At 40.5% G+C, this 15,745-nt stretch overlaps 1 protein-coding gene and 1 long non-coding RNA gene across 7 annotated transcripts in view; one reads left to right on the top strand and one right to left on the bottom strand.

Annotated features, from left to right (window-relative positions):
* LOC129748297 (protein gustavus) overlaps positions 1–15,745 on the bottom strand; it is a 738,224-nt gene that overhangs the window by 66,240 nt on the left and 656,239 nt on the right. Inside the window, exon 1 of one of the 6 annotated variants that reach the window (XM_055742841.1) lies at positions 3,145–4,710. The exons of the other annotated variants lie outside the window; for them this stretch is intronic. Coding sequence (XP_055598816.1) covers positions 3,145–3,164 — 20 coding nt within the window. The 5' untranslated portion in view covers positions 3,165–4,710. Of the gene's footprint in view, positions 1–3,144; positions 4,711–15,745 lie in introns of those variants that run through there. 6 annotated transcript variants of the gene reach the window in all.
* LOC129748299 (uncharacterized) lies at positions 7,062–7,498 on the top strand. Its single transcript, XR_008737705.1, has 3 exons — positions 7,062–7,170; positions 7,229–7,304; positions 7,363–7,498. It is a non-coding gene; the product is annotated as an uncharacterized LOC129748299 (long non-coding RNA).

Genomic DNA, 15,745 nt, shown 5'->3' with positions numbered 1-15,745 from the left:
ATTCAGAATTCAGATTCAGAATTCAGATTCAGAATTCAGATTCAGAATTCAGATTCAGAATTCAGATTCAGAATTCAGATTCAGAATTCAGATTCAGAATTCAGATTCAGAATTCAGATTCAGAATTCAGATTCAGAATTCAGATTCAGAATTCAGATTCTGTAAAATTATTTTTCGGCATATCGGTGAAAAGTAGTTATGAAATTGATAAAGATGGATAGAGAAGTGAGAAGAAAATTTACAGATGTTGAAAAGAGCGAAAGAGCATTTTTGCGAGGAAACTTATTAACGTACAACATACTTTACCCTGCAACATTTCATTATTTAGGAGAAGTAGTACCGGGATAGAGGTGGTACTACCTTAACCTATACAATGAAATCTGGTTGGTCCGAAGTCTACATGTGGTGAACACGTATACTCCGGACGGGCTCCTAAATAATGAAATGTTGCAGGGTAAAGTATGGTGTACGTTAATAAGTTTCCTCGCAAAAATGCTCTTTCGCTCTTTTCAACATCTGTAAATTTTCTTCTCACTTCTCTATCCATCTTTATCAATTTCATAACTACTTTTCACCGATATGCCGAAAAATAAATTTACAAAATTAATTAACGGTGGTTAACTTATCTTAGAATTCAGATTCAGAATTCAGATTCAGAATTCAGATTCAGAATTCAGATTCAGAATTCAGATTCAGAATTCAGATTCAGAATTCAGATTCAGAATTCAGATCCAGAATTCAGATTCAGAATTCAGATTCAGAATTCAGATTCAGAATTCAGATTCAGAATTCAGATTCAGAATTCAGATTCAGAATTCAGATTCAGAATTCAGATTCAGAATTCAGATTCAGAATTCAGATTCAGAATTCAGATTCAGAATTCAGATTCAGAATTCAGATTCAGAATTCAGATTCAGAATTCAGATTCAGAATTCAGATTCTGAATTCAGATTCAGAATTCAGATTCAGAATTCAGATTCAGAATTCAGATTCAGAATTCAGATTCAGAATTCAGATTCAGAATTCAGATTCAGAATTCAGATTCAGAATTCAGATTCAGAATTCAGATTCAGAATTCAGATTCAGAATTCAGATTCAGAATTCAGATTCAGAATTCAGATTTAGAATTCAGATTCAGAATTCAGATTCAGAATTCAGATTCAGAATTCAGATTGAGAATTCAGTTTCAGAATTCAGATTCAGAATTCAGATTCAGAATTCAGATTCAGAATTCAGATTCAGAATTCAGGTTCAGAATTCAGATTCAGAATTCAGATTCAGAATTCAGATTCAGAATTCAGAATTCAGAATTCAGATTCAGAATTAAAATTCAGAATTCAGATTCAGAATTCAGATTCAGAATTCAGATTCAATATTCAGATTCAGAATTCAGATTCAGAATTCAGATTCAAAATTCAGATTCAGAATTCAGATTCAGAATTCAGATTCAGAATTCAGATTCAGAATTCAGATTCAGAATTCAGATTCAGAATTCAGATTCAGAATTCAGATTCAGAATTCAGATTCAGAATTCAGATTCAGAATTCAGATTCAGAATTCAGATTCAGAATTCAGATTCAGATTCAGAATTCAGATTCAGAATTCAGATTCAGAATTCAGATTCAGAATTCAGATTCAGAATTCAGATTCAGAATTCAGATTCTGAATTCAGATTCAGAATTCAGATTCAGAATTCAGATTCAGAATTCAGATTCAGAATTCAGATTCAGAATTCAGATTCAGAATTCAGATTCAGAATTCAGATTCAGAATTCAGATTCAGAATTCAGATTCAGAATTCAGATTCAGAATTCAGATTCAGAATTCAGATTCAGAATTCAGATCCAGAATTCAGATTCAGAATTCAGATTCAGAATTCAGATTCAGAATTCAGATTCAGAATTCAGATTCAGAATTCAGATTCAGAATTCAGATTCAGAATTCAGATTCAGAATTCAGAATTCAGAATTCAGATTCAGAATTCAAATTCAGAATTCAGATTCAGAATTCAGATTCAAAATTCAGATTCAGAATTCAGATTCAGAATTCAGATTCAGAATTCAGATTCAGAATTCAGATTCAGAATTCAGATTCAGAATTCAGATTCAGAATTCAGATTCAGAATTCAGATTCAGAATTCAGATTCAGAATTCAGATTCAGATTCAGAATTCAGATTCAGAATTCAGATTCAGAATTCAGATTCAGAATTCAGATTCAGAATTCAGATTCAGAATTCAGATTCAGAATTCAGATTCAGAATTCAGATTCAGAATTCAGATTCAGAATTCAGATTCAGAATTCAGATTCAGAATTCAGATTCAGAATTCAGATTCAGAATTCAGATTCAGAATTCAGATTCAGAATTCAGATTCAGAATTCAGATTCAGAATTCAGATTCAGAATTCAGATTCAGAATTCAGATTCAGAATTCAGATTCAGAATTCAGATTCAGAATTCAGATTCAGAATTCAGATTCAGAATTCAGATTCAGAATTCAGATTCAAAATTCAGATTCAGAATTCTGGCTGAAATTGAAAATTATTCTGAATATTGAATAAAAACCTTCGAACCATCTTGAACGATTTTAACAATCATTAATCAAACTTTGTTTTTTTGTTTCAAAACTCAACTGAAATGGAACAAAGGTTCGGGAAAGATATTTCCCAAAAAAATACTCCATCCCGAAACAGGACAAAAAGGTTAATCTGTAAAAGCACAGATGCAGCATGGGTAAGGTACAAATAATAAAGTTTAGCTTGATGTGGGTGAGTCTGTGTTGGTGTTCGGTCCCAAAAAAGGGCGATGACGACGATGAAAGCAGAGTAAAAAAGAAGAAGAAGCACACAGAAAAAGGACCTGTGCTCAGGTTGGGGTGGAGGTTGCTTGAACGAAGAATAGGAACAACAATAACTCAGAATCGAGACTGTTATGAATGGGATGCTGGGATTATAGAGTCCCCGAAAAACTTCCTATCCCTCCCCCACGACGACGCACCGAATGAATGTTGACGACGATCCCTTTTTGGTCCCTTTTTCTCCCTTCACAGAAGGGATGGAAACCATTTTGGATTCAGGATGATTTTTTGGGAAAGGAACCCCTCTAGCCCTAGGGCCTAGGGGTGATGGGCTGAGAATTCGTGTTTACCTTTTTCGTGCTAATTCCATTTATGATGATTTTCTAGCTGTGTAGAGTATCCAATACTAGATTCAGGAGGTTTGGTGATGGTGGTACAGTTGATTGCTTTTCACGTTTTATCCTAGCCTTTTGGTTTTCTCTCTCTCTCTCTCTCGTTCGGGGACGATATCACACTTGGAGTTTCCGGTTTTTCAAACAACCAAATAAATTACTTAAATCGAAGACTTAACGCGGGGAGAAATTAGATTTAAAATTTGTACTATTCACTGGCTTTAACTATGCAACTTGGCATTCGTAATGCTGTTGATGCTTCGATTTGGAAGTGGGTGTTGTTGCTGATAGAAACTAAGCAGCAAAACATAACCGAAGGGGATATCCACTAGTAAGAATTCTCACGAGCTCATAACTCATTCGCACCGATCCAAGCCCTTCCTCGGAGATTGTTAATCCTGAACATGCCGTTCAATTTTGCTGATGATTATTTTTCACAACTTTTGCCTACCGATTGGCATTTTACTTTTGTGTTTTACGTGTATGCACTTTAATTTTTTTTTTCGCTTCACTTAATTTTCACTTGTTTTAGCAATCACACAACTGATGCGTAATAGTTGGTATCTTTTTGCTGTGGTTGTCGTAACAGATTGATTGGCTGAACTCTTTTTGTTACTGCTGTTGGGAATTCTGTTTTCCCTTGTTATTCAAACTAGACAGACTATATTTGCTGATTGATAGGATTGGCCCTGGGTTGGCAATTTGCTCCTCGTTCCGGAACAAAAACCGCTGATGAACACATGAAATTTACGATTCGGTTGACGGTTTTTTCCTGCTTCCTCGTCCAGTCCTCCCGAACTTCACCGAAACCGGAAGCGTTTATCCCAATTTCACTCACTTCTGCTGCCTGCAGCTTGCATACATTTAGGTGCTCTTCAGGACCCGTTTTTTTTTTGTTTAACTTTGAACTCGCGTCGAGTAGTGTTGTTTCAAACCCAAAAGTGTTGGCTTCAACGAAACATAGAACACATTCACACTTGAATCGAGACACGGGTAGTACATGTGCAAACACACTAATATTCCAAGGACCAATTGGGGTACTACCGCAGGTCTTCCGCTACTTCCGGCTTCTGGCGATTAAGAGCCAGCAGAAGAAACTCCCGAAAGCTCCGCTCCATTCATCCAGGTGACGGTGATCCCCGACACACTTTCTCGGAACACCCGGAGACACACCAAAGAAAAACACCCGCAGAGATCAAGGATACTCTCTTGCCCGTTTTTCCGTCCGGTCTCGAACCTCAAAAACGGAAACGGAACCGAACTGAACGTAGCAGCAGGAACCGAACGAAGGTACACTACTGAACTGGCTGCCTGAGCTTAAGCTTCGACTGAGCCGAACGAAGTTGTGTTGTATATTGTTGACGGCAGGCAGGCAGGCGGTTTTCAGAACGCTCTGCTTGGGGTAGAGTAAGTAATATTCTTATGTGGTTTGGTTCTGATGTTGCTGTTGCTGTTACTTGGATGTGGTGTGGCCTAACGCGGAACAGCACAGGTCTCGAAAAACACGAACAAATCCTCCGATAGCTGCGACGCGACTAAACCCAGTGTCGGCCCAAGCCAGTGAACGAACGAGCGAGAGCGATTCATAAGTACCAACACAAACAACCGCTTTCCGTCCGTCTCGATTGTATGCTGTTTTATGCTTCACCACACACTAGCAGCAACAGCACTGAAGGGTAGCCAAAAGAGAGAGAGACTTGGAAAAGCAGACATACGAATTAGGTAGGCTGCAACATAGCACATGTACCTACGCGCTTATGTTGGGAGAGGAAACATTGCTGGTGGAAAATCGAAGAGAGCGCAATTTTTGCTTTCGGTGAATGGAAGAGAACCGAAAAGAGAGAGAGACGGTTCAATCAGTTTCGTTGTTTGTGTCGGTTCTCTCTACCCGCATGGTATGGCGGTTGTGAAAGGAAAATCAAGTGGAAAATGAGCTATTCATGTTGCAGTGTTAGCAAACCCAACTCCGTAACAGAAACAAATCAAAGTGGAATAGGTATTGAGAAGTTAATTAAATGACTTATCTCATAAATAAAAACATAAAAAAAATGTCGACCAAGAGCATCGAACTCGAAGCATCATTTCCATTTCGTCTTGGTAATCAGAACACTTTACAGTGTACTACCTGAGCCAGTTGAAGAACGAGTGTTTATCGTCATAGACTTCTTGCCCCGGCCATTGGACATCAAATTGACGTAGTCAGTAAAATTATTGGTTTCCCCATTTATTTTTAAATTATCTAACACATGACATTTTTACCCTGCTGAGAAAACAATACTACAAAAAATTTTCTAGCTGAAATCATAAAAATTAATATTTGAATGGATGAAATTTTGAAATTAAAAAACTTGTGATGCAAAACAATTATATTCCAGCTTATGGAAACGAGATTGAAAAGGTGAACCTTTGATTTGCGTTTTGATGCATCTTACCCAGATTGGTAACTGAATTATAAAAATACTTATTAAAAAAAAATTGGTGATTGTCCGAAAAATACTTTTACACCAACAGTGCCAGTATAGGATAATGAAACCAATATCGAGTTTGTAGGCGATATCTTTAGCCAATGCGTCATACTGGGTAAAGTTTTTTACGGCATCGAAGAATGTCAAAATTTGTATATCTATTGCTCGTTTTTTTTTTTAATTTACTATGATAATCAAAAATTTTAAATAATCAACGATTTGAGAAACTACGTCATCATCATTTTGTTATCATTAAGTGATAACTTCATTACATTATATTAAAATAAAATTGAATAAGTGTTGTTATATATAAATGTTGCACCTTACCCTGCTGATGCATGTTGTCCCGTTTGACGGCAGTTTTTTTTTTTATAATCCTCCTATGGCTTCAATAGGACAGGGAATTTTTCTATGGGGATAAGAATTTTTTACTGCCTATTTACAATACACACACATACGCACAGCAATGATAAGGAGTTTTCCTCCTCTTTTGTCTTGTGATGGGTTATAGGGTATGATTTATTCGTTTTTTTCCAGACATATGCAATCCGCTTGCGCTAGGAGGACAATACCAATGATCACAAAGTTTGTTTGTGCCAATTTGGCGCAGCATCTTGTGCCAATTATTTCAAAGTTTTTCTTGAGCTGCGGTGTCGTTCAGTTCTTTTTGTTGTTCGCACTTGTTCTTCATCAAGCAACTGAACACGTTTGCGCTGTGAATTTGTTTACCTGTTCTTGTAGTTAAACGACAGAATAAATTATTTGAATTGACTGTGGATGATTGAAATTAAAATTGAAAGAACAAACGAAATTTTTATATCTCGTGTACCGGGAATGGAAAAAAGAGTGCCGAATCATTAAAAAACCTTGTCCGGGGGACCGGCAATTGCAACAAGTTTTGACGTGTCTTGTTGGTTTTACTCGTTCAGGGTTGCAGTCTAGATGGAACATGGTGTGAAAAATGGATTTTCGGGATGTGAAAATCAAGGTACATTGAAATATTTTCAGTTCGCGAAAGAAACAACTAAATTCTTTGGATAGAAAAAGTGAAAGATTTTAATTGCATAAATAAAGCATTTTCATGCGCATTACGGATGCAAGCGAAGGGAGGCTATTTTTTTCTGTTCGCTAATAATTACTTTTGAAATAACGTGCGGCCTACTTTGTGCCTGCGTAAAAAAAACAAGCAACTCAAAAGTTGGTAGTGGAAGATTGTAGAAATAAATGGATGCAAAAAAGTGTTATGGGATGATAAAAATAAAAAAAAAAATTGACTTTGATCACAACAATATTTGTGTCGCCGAACAAACAGCAACATTGGCGACACTGGCGTGAAGAGACAGTTCATCTGACAGTTGACACGAGCACTTTCGTCGAACATTAACCTAAGAACTTCCGTTCTCATAGATAGCTAGAATTGCTATAGTTTTATATTCCTTCTAAAAGTTATCAGCCTGTTGAGCTACATTCGGTGAAAGAATTCATTAGTGCTAATAATCATAGCTAGTTTTATACACAGGTATAGCTAAAACTGAACTATCTATTTTGTGAATTCTTATTACTAACTTTATTGATAGGTTGTGTAGGTACTTGATCTGCATCATACACGTTGGATTCCGACTCCGATTTCGGATACTTAGTCTCCGCTAATAAGTAAATTTGATTAATAATTTACGTTACAAAGCTGTTTACTAATGAAATTCATACGCAGGTCTTCATCTACCGAGAATAGCAATAGCTAGTTGCCAAATAACAAATCGGCGTTAATTGGACTGAAATGTAAGTCACATAACCTACAAACTTGTAATCACCATCTAAATAATAATTATATTAATTTTAGTTTGAAGCTACAATAAACACAATTGCTATCAAAACTCATCCAAGTCTATTTGGCAACAAACTTCAAAATTTCAATGGAGAAATCAGCCAAAATTAGCGAGACCGGAAGACCATCGGATAACCCGGAAATTTCATCCTGCTCAGCTTGTGATAAACCAAATTCGGCTGATAACTTGGTGCAATGTGACGACTGCGACGGATGGTGGCACTACAAATGCGCAGGTGTGGATGAAAGCATTAAAGACCTGCCGTGGTCTTGCAAGCAATGCAACGTCGCCCGATCCCGTAAACCACCGTCCGTCCGAAGCAACCGATCATCTATCCTATCAATCAACCTAGAACGTCTAATTGAACGACAAGAAATTGAACGAGCAAAGATGGAAATAGAAAGAGACCGTTTAGAGATTGCTCAGGAAAAGCTTTTCCTGAAACAACAACAAGATCTTCTGAAAACCGCGGCTTGTACGGAAGAAAATAGAAGCATCCGTAATAAGCTCCTGGAAACCGAGAACCAAAGACGGGTCAACGACTGGGTTAGTCAAACATCGTTACAAGAGCCAGTAGACGAGAATTCATCACGCCAGAAAGCAGCCAAGCCGGTACCTTATCAAGCTGTGGATCCGCCGTGCACCCCTTAAGGCAGAATAACAACTCACAGACTCTGGTAACATTTTCGCCAATTTCTCCGATGGATCCGAAATCCGGAACGCCTTTGATGATGCGACGTCTGAAAGACCAGCTGAAGAACTACCAGGAACAAATAGAAAGCTGCAGAATTATGTTAGAAACATCAAACGGGGGACTCATCTCCTCAGCAAAAAGGGGCACAGGTACCCCTCTAGCGAAGAAGACAGGCGCTATTCCGAAAAGGACCGTAGTGACCACCGGATTGAATACAGAGTCAGGAAATAAATCTATGGAATGTTTGGTAAGACAAAGCAACCTAGATGACACAAGCCAATGGAGCGGACACTCAGGCGAGCGCTTATCGCCGGTGCCTAGCCATAACGCGAATAACGAGTACCATGAAAATAACTTCACGACCAATCTCGTCGACCATAAAATTGGCTCCCTCGAAAAGTCGCGAAACGCGCTTTCGGACGTCGCATCAGAGAAATTTAAAACCTCCTTTAATACAGCTACGGTCCAGCAGCGTTCCTCACACGCGCATCCGAGCGAAACATCATTAGTGCCGCAGGGCCCCCGACACTCAGTAAATGTTCATCCTGAACACTCAGCAAGGGTTCCACACTTATCAACCGGACCTACACAACAACAGCTCTCAGCGCGTCAGTCTCTGGCTCGAGAACTCCCGATATTTTCCGGGGATCCGGCGGATTGGCCGATATTTATATCTCACTTCAACTACACGACAGAGGCTTGTGGATATACCAACGGGGAAAACATGTTAAGATTGCAGCGTTGTCTTCAAGGGAATGCATTAGATGCTGTACGTAGTAGGTTGATCCTTCCTGAAGCCGTGCCCCAAGTAATCGACAATCTGAAATCCAAATATGGGCGCCCAGAGGTACTAATTAACGTGCTTCTACAGAAAGTTCGAGAAACTCCTGCTCCAAAGGCGGACAAATTAGAAGGGCTGATCGAATTTGGCGTGAGAGTGCAAGCTTTGTGCGATCACATAGAAGCAGCAAACGAAATGGAGCATATGTCAAATCCTTCGCTTCTTCAGGAACTCGTTGCCAAGCTACCGACAGAGCGAAAAATGATGTGGGCCGCGTACAGGCGCTGTCTCTCAGTAGTAAACCTGAAAACATTCAGTGCTTACATGACCGAAGTAGTACAAGATGCATTGACATTGGTAAACTACGAACCAGAAACCAGAGTGAAAGAAGTCATCCGCGATAGAACGAAACCGAAGGGATTTGTCAACTCTCATACTTTGGAATCTGGCGACCACACCGAAATTCCTGAAGAGCCGACAGTAACCAATAAGGCGGGACCGTTCAAACACTTCGATTGTGCTCATTGTGAAAAACCCGGCCATCGACTTTATGAATGCGGCGAGTTTAAAAGACTTAGTGTTGACGATCGATGGAGGAGAATCCGTGCACTGCGAATATGTCAAAACTGCCTGTATGGTCATGGGAGGAGATCATGCCGCAGGAGCAGCCAATGCGATATCAACGGGTGTCAAAACCGTCACCATTATCTCTTGCATTCCCCTAAAACTTCAAACGAGAATGACAAAGACTTAGTCGTAGCGGAACACCACACGCACCGATTTCTGCCGTCATCCTCGCTCTTCCGAATTGTTCCAGTTAAGCTCTATGGTAAACACGAAACGTTAGACACCTTCGCATTCCTAGACGAAGGATCAGACCTTACGCTTATCGAAAGAAACGTAGCCACCACTCTGGGAATTCGTGGTAGCCCACAAGCTTTGTGTCTTCGATGGACCGGTAGTATGACTCGCACTGAGAAAAATTCTGAGCGTATAACAATGGAAATCTCCGGTAATCAAAACGCTAAAAGATATCGATTCAACGCAAGAACCGTGGAAAATCTAGGATTACCTTCTCAACACCTCCAAGCTGAGGAAATGGTTCAGAAATATAAACATCTGTCGGGCATACCATTAACTAGCTACCGGGACGCGAAACCTAAAATACTTATAGGTATCGACAACCTAAGTTTGGCGGTTCCTTTGAGGACAAGGGAAAAGGATGGAATAGCTGCGGTTAAAACAAGACTTGGTTGGTGTGTCTATGGCTCGGCCTCAACAGAAAAGGAAGAGGCATACAATTTCAACGTATGTAACTGCACATGCGACCGTGATCTCCAGGAATCCGTTAAGCTAATGTACGAAGTCGACGCTGTGGGCGTTAAACCCAGGGAGATTCCCCTATCTCCTGAAGAAGAACGCGCACTCTACCTATTGAAAACAACCACCAAATCTGTAGACAACTTTTTCGAAACCGGACTCCTGTGGAGAAACGATCACATCGAATTCCCCGATAGCTACCCTATGGCACTTAGCAGACTGGAGGGACTGGAACGAAGAATGGCCCAAAAACCGGAGTTAGGTGAAAATGTTCGTCGACAAATACGTGAATACGTGGAAAAAGGATATGCCCATCGTGCAACGAAAATGGAATTGGACCAAGCAGACCCCAGAAGAATCTGGTACTTACCGTTAGGTCTCGTGACCAACCCAAAGAAACCCTCAAAGGTACGCATGATCTGGGATGCGGCGGCCAAAGTGGACGGCATCTCCCTTAACAGTATGCTACTAAAAGGCCCCGACCAGCTCGCTTCCCTCGTGGCAATACTGTTCCGCTTTCGACAATTTTATGTGGCTGTTAGCTCTGACATTAAAGAAATGTTTCATCAAATCCGTATCCGGGATGATGATAAACATTCTCAGCGATTTTTATGGCGAGAAAACCCTACGGAAGGACCTACGGTTTACCTTATGGATGTGTGCACATTTGGGAGCACCTGTTCTCCGGCCTCCGCGCAGTTTGTGAAGAACTTGAACGCTACTAATCATGCCGACCTTTATCCGGAAGCCTCGAGAGCGATCCAATTTGATACCTACGTGGACGACTATCTATCGAGTTTCAGTTCGCAAGAAGAAGCAGCCAAAACTGCCGTCGAAGTTCGTCTGGTTAACAAAAATGGAGGGTTCCAGCTACACCACTGGAGATCGAACAGCACGATTGTGATGGAGGCGTTAAACGAAAAACAAGTTATCGAGAAGAAGAATCTTAGTTCGCTGGATAATACCGATACAGAAAGGGTGCTGGGTCTACTCTGGGACCCCTCTACGGATGAATTAAGTTTTTCTACTGATATGAAACCCGAAGTTAGGATCCTCATCGCACAGAATATAAAACCTACAAAACGACAAGTTCTACGCTGCGTCATGTCTCTGTACGACCCACTAGGAGTTCTAGCACCATACATCATTCATGGAAGAATTTTGATCCAGGACTTATGGCGTGCAAAAACCACCTGGGATGAGCAAATCCCCGACGAAGCCTTTGAACGATGGACACAGTGGTTTTGTGTCATAGAGCACATAGCAAAAATTCGTATTCCTAGATGCTACTTTCCTAACGCTAACCGTGGAACCTACGATAACGTAGAGTTGCATGCCTTCGTCGACGCTAGCGAGGTTGCTTATTGTTGCGTTATATATTTCAGAACACTGAACCCTAACCTCGAATCGCAATGCAGCCTAATCACAGCCAAAGCCAAAGTAGCACCACTCAAACCATGGTCCATACCACGCCTCGAACTTCAAGCGTGCGTGTGGGGTGCTCGCCAGACAAAGTTCGTGCAAGAAAACCATAGTGTACCGATATCGAGAACCATACTGTGGACAGACTCGATGACGGCACTGTCCTGGATAAATGCTGACCCTCGAAATTACCGGCCGTTCGTTTCCAACAGAATCGTTGAGATTCAGGAGTTAACATCAGAATGTGAATGGAAATGGATTCCAAGTAAATTAAACCCCGCTGATGAAGCGACAAAGTGGGGAACCGGACCCTACTTTACACAAGATAGTTTTTGGTTTAGTGGGCCTGACTTTCTAAAATTACCCGAAAGTGATTGGCCGTTTTTGAAAGGGACTCCCACGACAACCACCGAAGAAATCCGCGCATCCGTTCTGCATCATACTCTTGATCAAACTTTGGTCGAATATGAAAACTTCAGCTCGTGGGAAAAACTACAACGAACGTACGCTTTCATTTTGCGATTTGCAAAAAATGCCAAAAAAAATAACCCCAAACAAAGGGGTCATCTCCAACAAAACGAACTACGAGAAGCAGAAGAGGAAATCTTTAGGCAGATTCAAAAGGAAGCTTTTGCAGATGAAATAGCGACCAGTGTTGGTAAATTTCGCCCGTCACGCTTGACCCGACTAGTTTTGTTTCATCAAACGACGGGCACTGTTCTCAATTGACGGAGCCTCATTTTTCGCCTGACGGATAAAGCACGACAACAATCAACATTTCTCCATCATCGACTGGCGAAGCTCCTACACATGGTCAACATTTCTCCTGAGAGTGACTGGCAAATCTCATCACACTTCGATCGGCTTCTGACGGCAGGTACAACTAATTGAACGACTTGCTGGCAGAGAGCAACAATAGCAATAAAAAACTGAAAACGAGCTTGCTGGCAGGAGCAACAATAATAATAAATGCGTTTCTTTTTCGTCTTCGGTCGTCTTCGGCTTGCTGGCAGGAGTAACAATAATAATAAATGCGTTTCTTTTTCGTCTTCAGCTCGGTCGACGACTCGTTCGAATGCGATTGGTAAATGCTGACTATGAAATTTTTTCAGCTTCAAACGATTGGGGGTTGAATGACTGGCAAACGAAGTGACTGGTCGTTAAGGAACAGTCAATTGATTTTGACGGACCAAGAGGCTTCACAGTCACAGCTTCACGCCTCATGACGATGAGTTTTGCCAAGCCTGATAGCGACCCTTGAAAAAGGTTTACCAATAGGAGCAAGTCGGAAGCTGGTCAACAAGGAAAGCAAAATCTATAAAATGATACCCCAGTTAGACGACCGCGGACTTCTGCGTCAAAATAGTCGAATTGAAGCTGCGAAGGACTTCCCATACAGTGTACGTTACCCGATAATTCTGCCAAATAACCATCGAGTCACTGAACTTCTTGCTGATCGTTATCATCGCATCTTTCGCCACGGCAACTCGGAAACGGTTGTAAATGAAATGAGACAAGTCTACGCAATTCCTGGACTGCGGGTGTTGGCTAAAAGAGTAAGTAAAGAATGTCAGTGGTGCAAAATACGTCGGGCAAAACCTTCGATACCCCCTATGGCTCCGCTACCATTAGCCCGCTTAGCACATCACGAGCGAGCATTCACGTTCACGGGCCTTGATTACTTTGGCCCTTTACTTGTTAAAGTAGGAAGGGCTAGCATTAAACGCTGGATAGCTCTTTTTACGTGCTTGACCACTAGAGCCGTACACCTAGAGGTCGCCCACTTCCTTACAACCGCTTCATGTATCTCATGCGTTAAACGCTTCGTCGGTCGCCGTGGTACGCCGTACGAGTTTTTCACAGATAATGGTACCAACTTCCAAGGAGCAGAACGTGTCCTTAGAGAACAGATAAGCCAAGGCCTGTCTGCTACGTTTACCAGCAGCGATACTAAATGGACGTTCATACCACCGGGAGCTCCACATATGGGAGGCGCCTGGGAGCGTCTTGTCCAATCGGTTAAGCGCGCCATGGACTATGCTTTCAACGAGGAAAAGCTTGATGAAGAGGGGTTGATGACACTAGTTGTGGAAGTTGAGAGTATGGTGAACACTAGACCACTGACTTACTTACCAATTGAATCGGAAGAGTCAGAGGCATTAACTCCTAACCACTTTCTGCTACTAAGTTCAAACGGAGCCAAAACCACTTGGGTAGATAAAAAATCCCGTTCAGATCAGAAAGCCAAATTAGGTTGCGCAGAACTTAGACACCTACTAGGCCGCTCATGGGATAATATCCAGAACCAACTGGATAAATTCTGGGAGCGTTGGATCAAGGAATACCTTCCAGTAATAAGACGACAGTCAAAGTGGTTCGAGGACTCCAGGCAGTTGGACGAAGGAGACGTCGTGATGGTGATTGACCCTACAAAGCGCAATGGATGGGAACGAGGCAGAATTCTTCGATTGATACACAACCCAGATGGACGTGCAAGGCAAGCTGTGGTACGAACAACTAATGGCGAGCACAAACGTCCGGTGTCGCGACTGGCATTATTAGATGTTAAAGGTCGTACGATTCCGGAAGATACCGAAACGCACCAGGGGGAGACTGTCGCCGAACAAACAGCAACATTGGCGACACTGGCGTGAAGAGACAGTTCATCTGACAGTTGACACGAGCACTTTCGTCGAACATTAACCTAAGAACTTCCGTTCTCATAGATAGCTAGAATTGCTATAGTTTTATATTCCTTCTAAAAGTTATCAGCCTGTTGAGCTACATTCGGTGAAAGAATTCATTAGTGCTAATAATCATAGCTAGTTTTATACACAGGTATAGCTAAAACTGAACTATCTATTTTGTGAATTCTTATTACTAACTTTATTGATAGGTTGTGTAGGTACTTGATCTGCATCATACACGTTGGATTCCGACTCCGATTTCGGATACTTAGTCTCCGCTAATAAGTAAATTTGATTAATAATTTACGTTACAAAGCTGTTTACTAATGAAATTCATACGCAGGTCTTCATCTACCGAGAATAGCAATAGCTAGTTGCCAAATAACAAATCGGCGTTAATTGGACTGAAATGTAAGTCACATAACCTTCAAACTTGTAATCACCATCTAAATAATAATTATATTAATTTTAGTTTGAAGCTACAATAAACACAATTGCTATCAAAACTCATCCAAGTCTATTTGGCAACAAGTTGACTTGGGAAATTAGAAACATTTCCATCCGAAATCCCGGAAAAAAATTCAAAACAGTTCACACGAAGCCATGATGTCGGATATGTGGTGGTTCGCATTGAAGATTTGTCGAACTAATAATCTAAATAATGCAATTCAACGCAAACTCTGGCAAAACAGCGGTGAATCCATTCACCCATGGTATATTACCTATACACATACATACAACATCTTGTGTCAATTATTCCACCTCCCAGGAAGTCAAGATTCTTATCTGTGGGTGAAGATATTTTTTACAAAAAAAAAAATATCATTTTGTACTGACTACATCCAAGATTACCGTAAACGAAGATTCTCGATAATAGTTTGATTGAAAAATTTTCAAGGTCTTAGATATTGGTCAATTTTACAGAAAATCAGAAGACCACTATTTTTTAATTCTAGGTTTGGATCGTTAAATGTGAAAATTAATTTTCCAATTAAAATTTTAGCTTGTTACGATAATTTAAGATTCAACTAAGTTATTTCATACTTAACAGTTATTCTATGGCTAAGGGCTAAGAAGCTTTCGATAAATCGTATAAACTTGCTCATTGTGGGCACATAATGAGCAAGTTTATAGCAGCCTAACAGACACAAAAGACTCACATTTTTAGCATTCAATCTTTAAAACCTATTTAAAATTCATGTCCCTAAACGTGTCATCTCTGCACGTTAGGATGGTTCAAAAGTCTTTGAACCCTCATCAGCAAAAAACATAAATATCTAAAAGAGTCGGAAGGAATCCTAAAAATTTACATTTCAGAGGAATGCTAAGCGGATATTCAAAAAAGAAATGCTTTGCAAAAGATT

The sequence above is a fragment of the Uranotaenia lowii genome, chromosome 2, assembly GCF_029784155.1.
Source record: "Uranotaenia lowii strain MFRU-FL chromosome 2, ASM2978415v1, whole genome shotgun sequence".
In the NCBI taxonomy this organism is placed as follows: Eukaryota; Metazoa; Arthropoda; class Insecta; order Diptera; family Culicidae; genus Uranotaenia; species Uranotaenia lowii.
The sequence above is the reverse complement of the archived record's forward strand: the minus strand, read 5'-3'. Positions and strand labels throughout refer to the sequence as shown.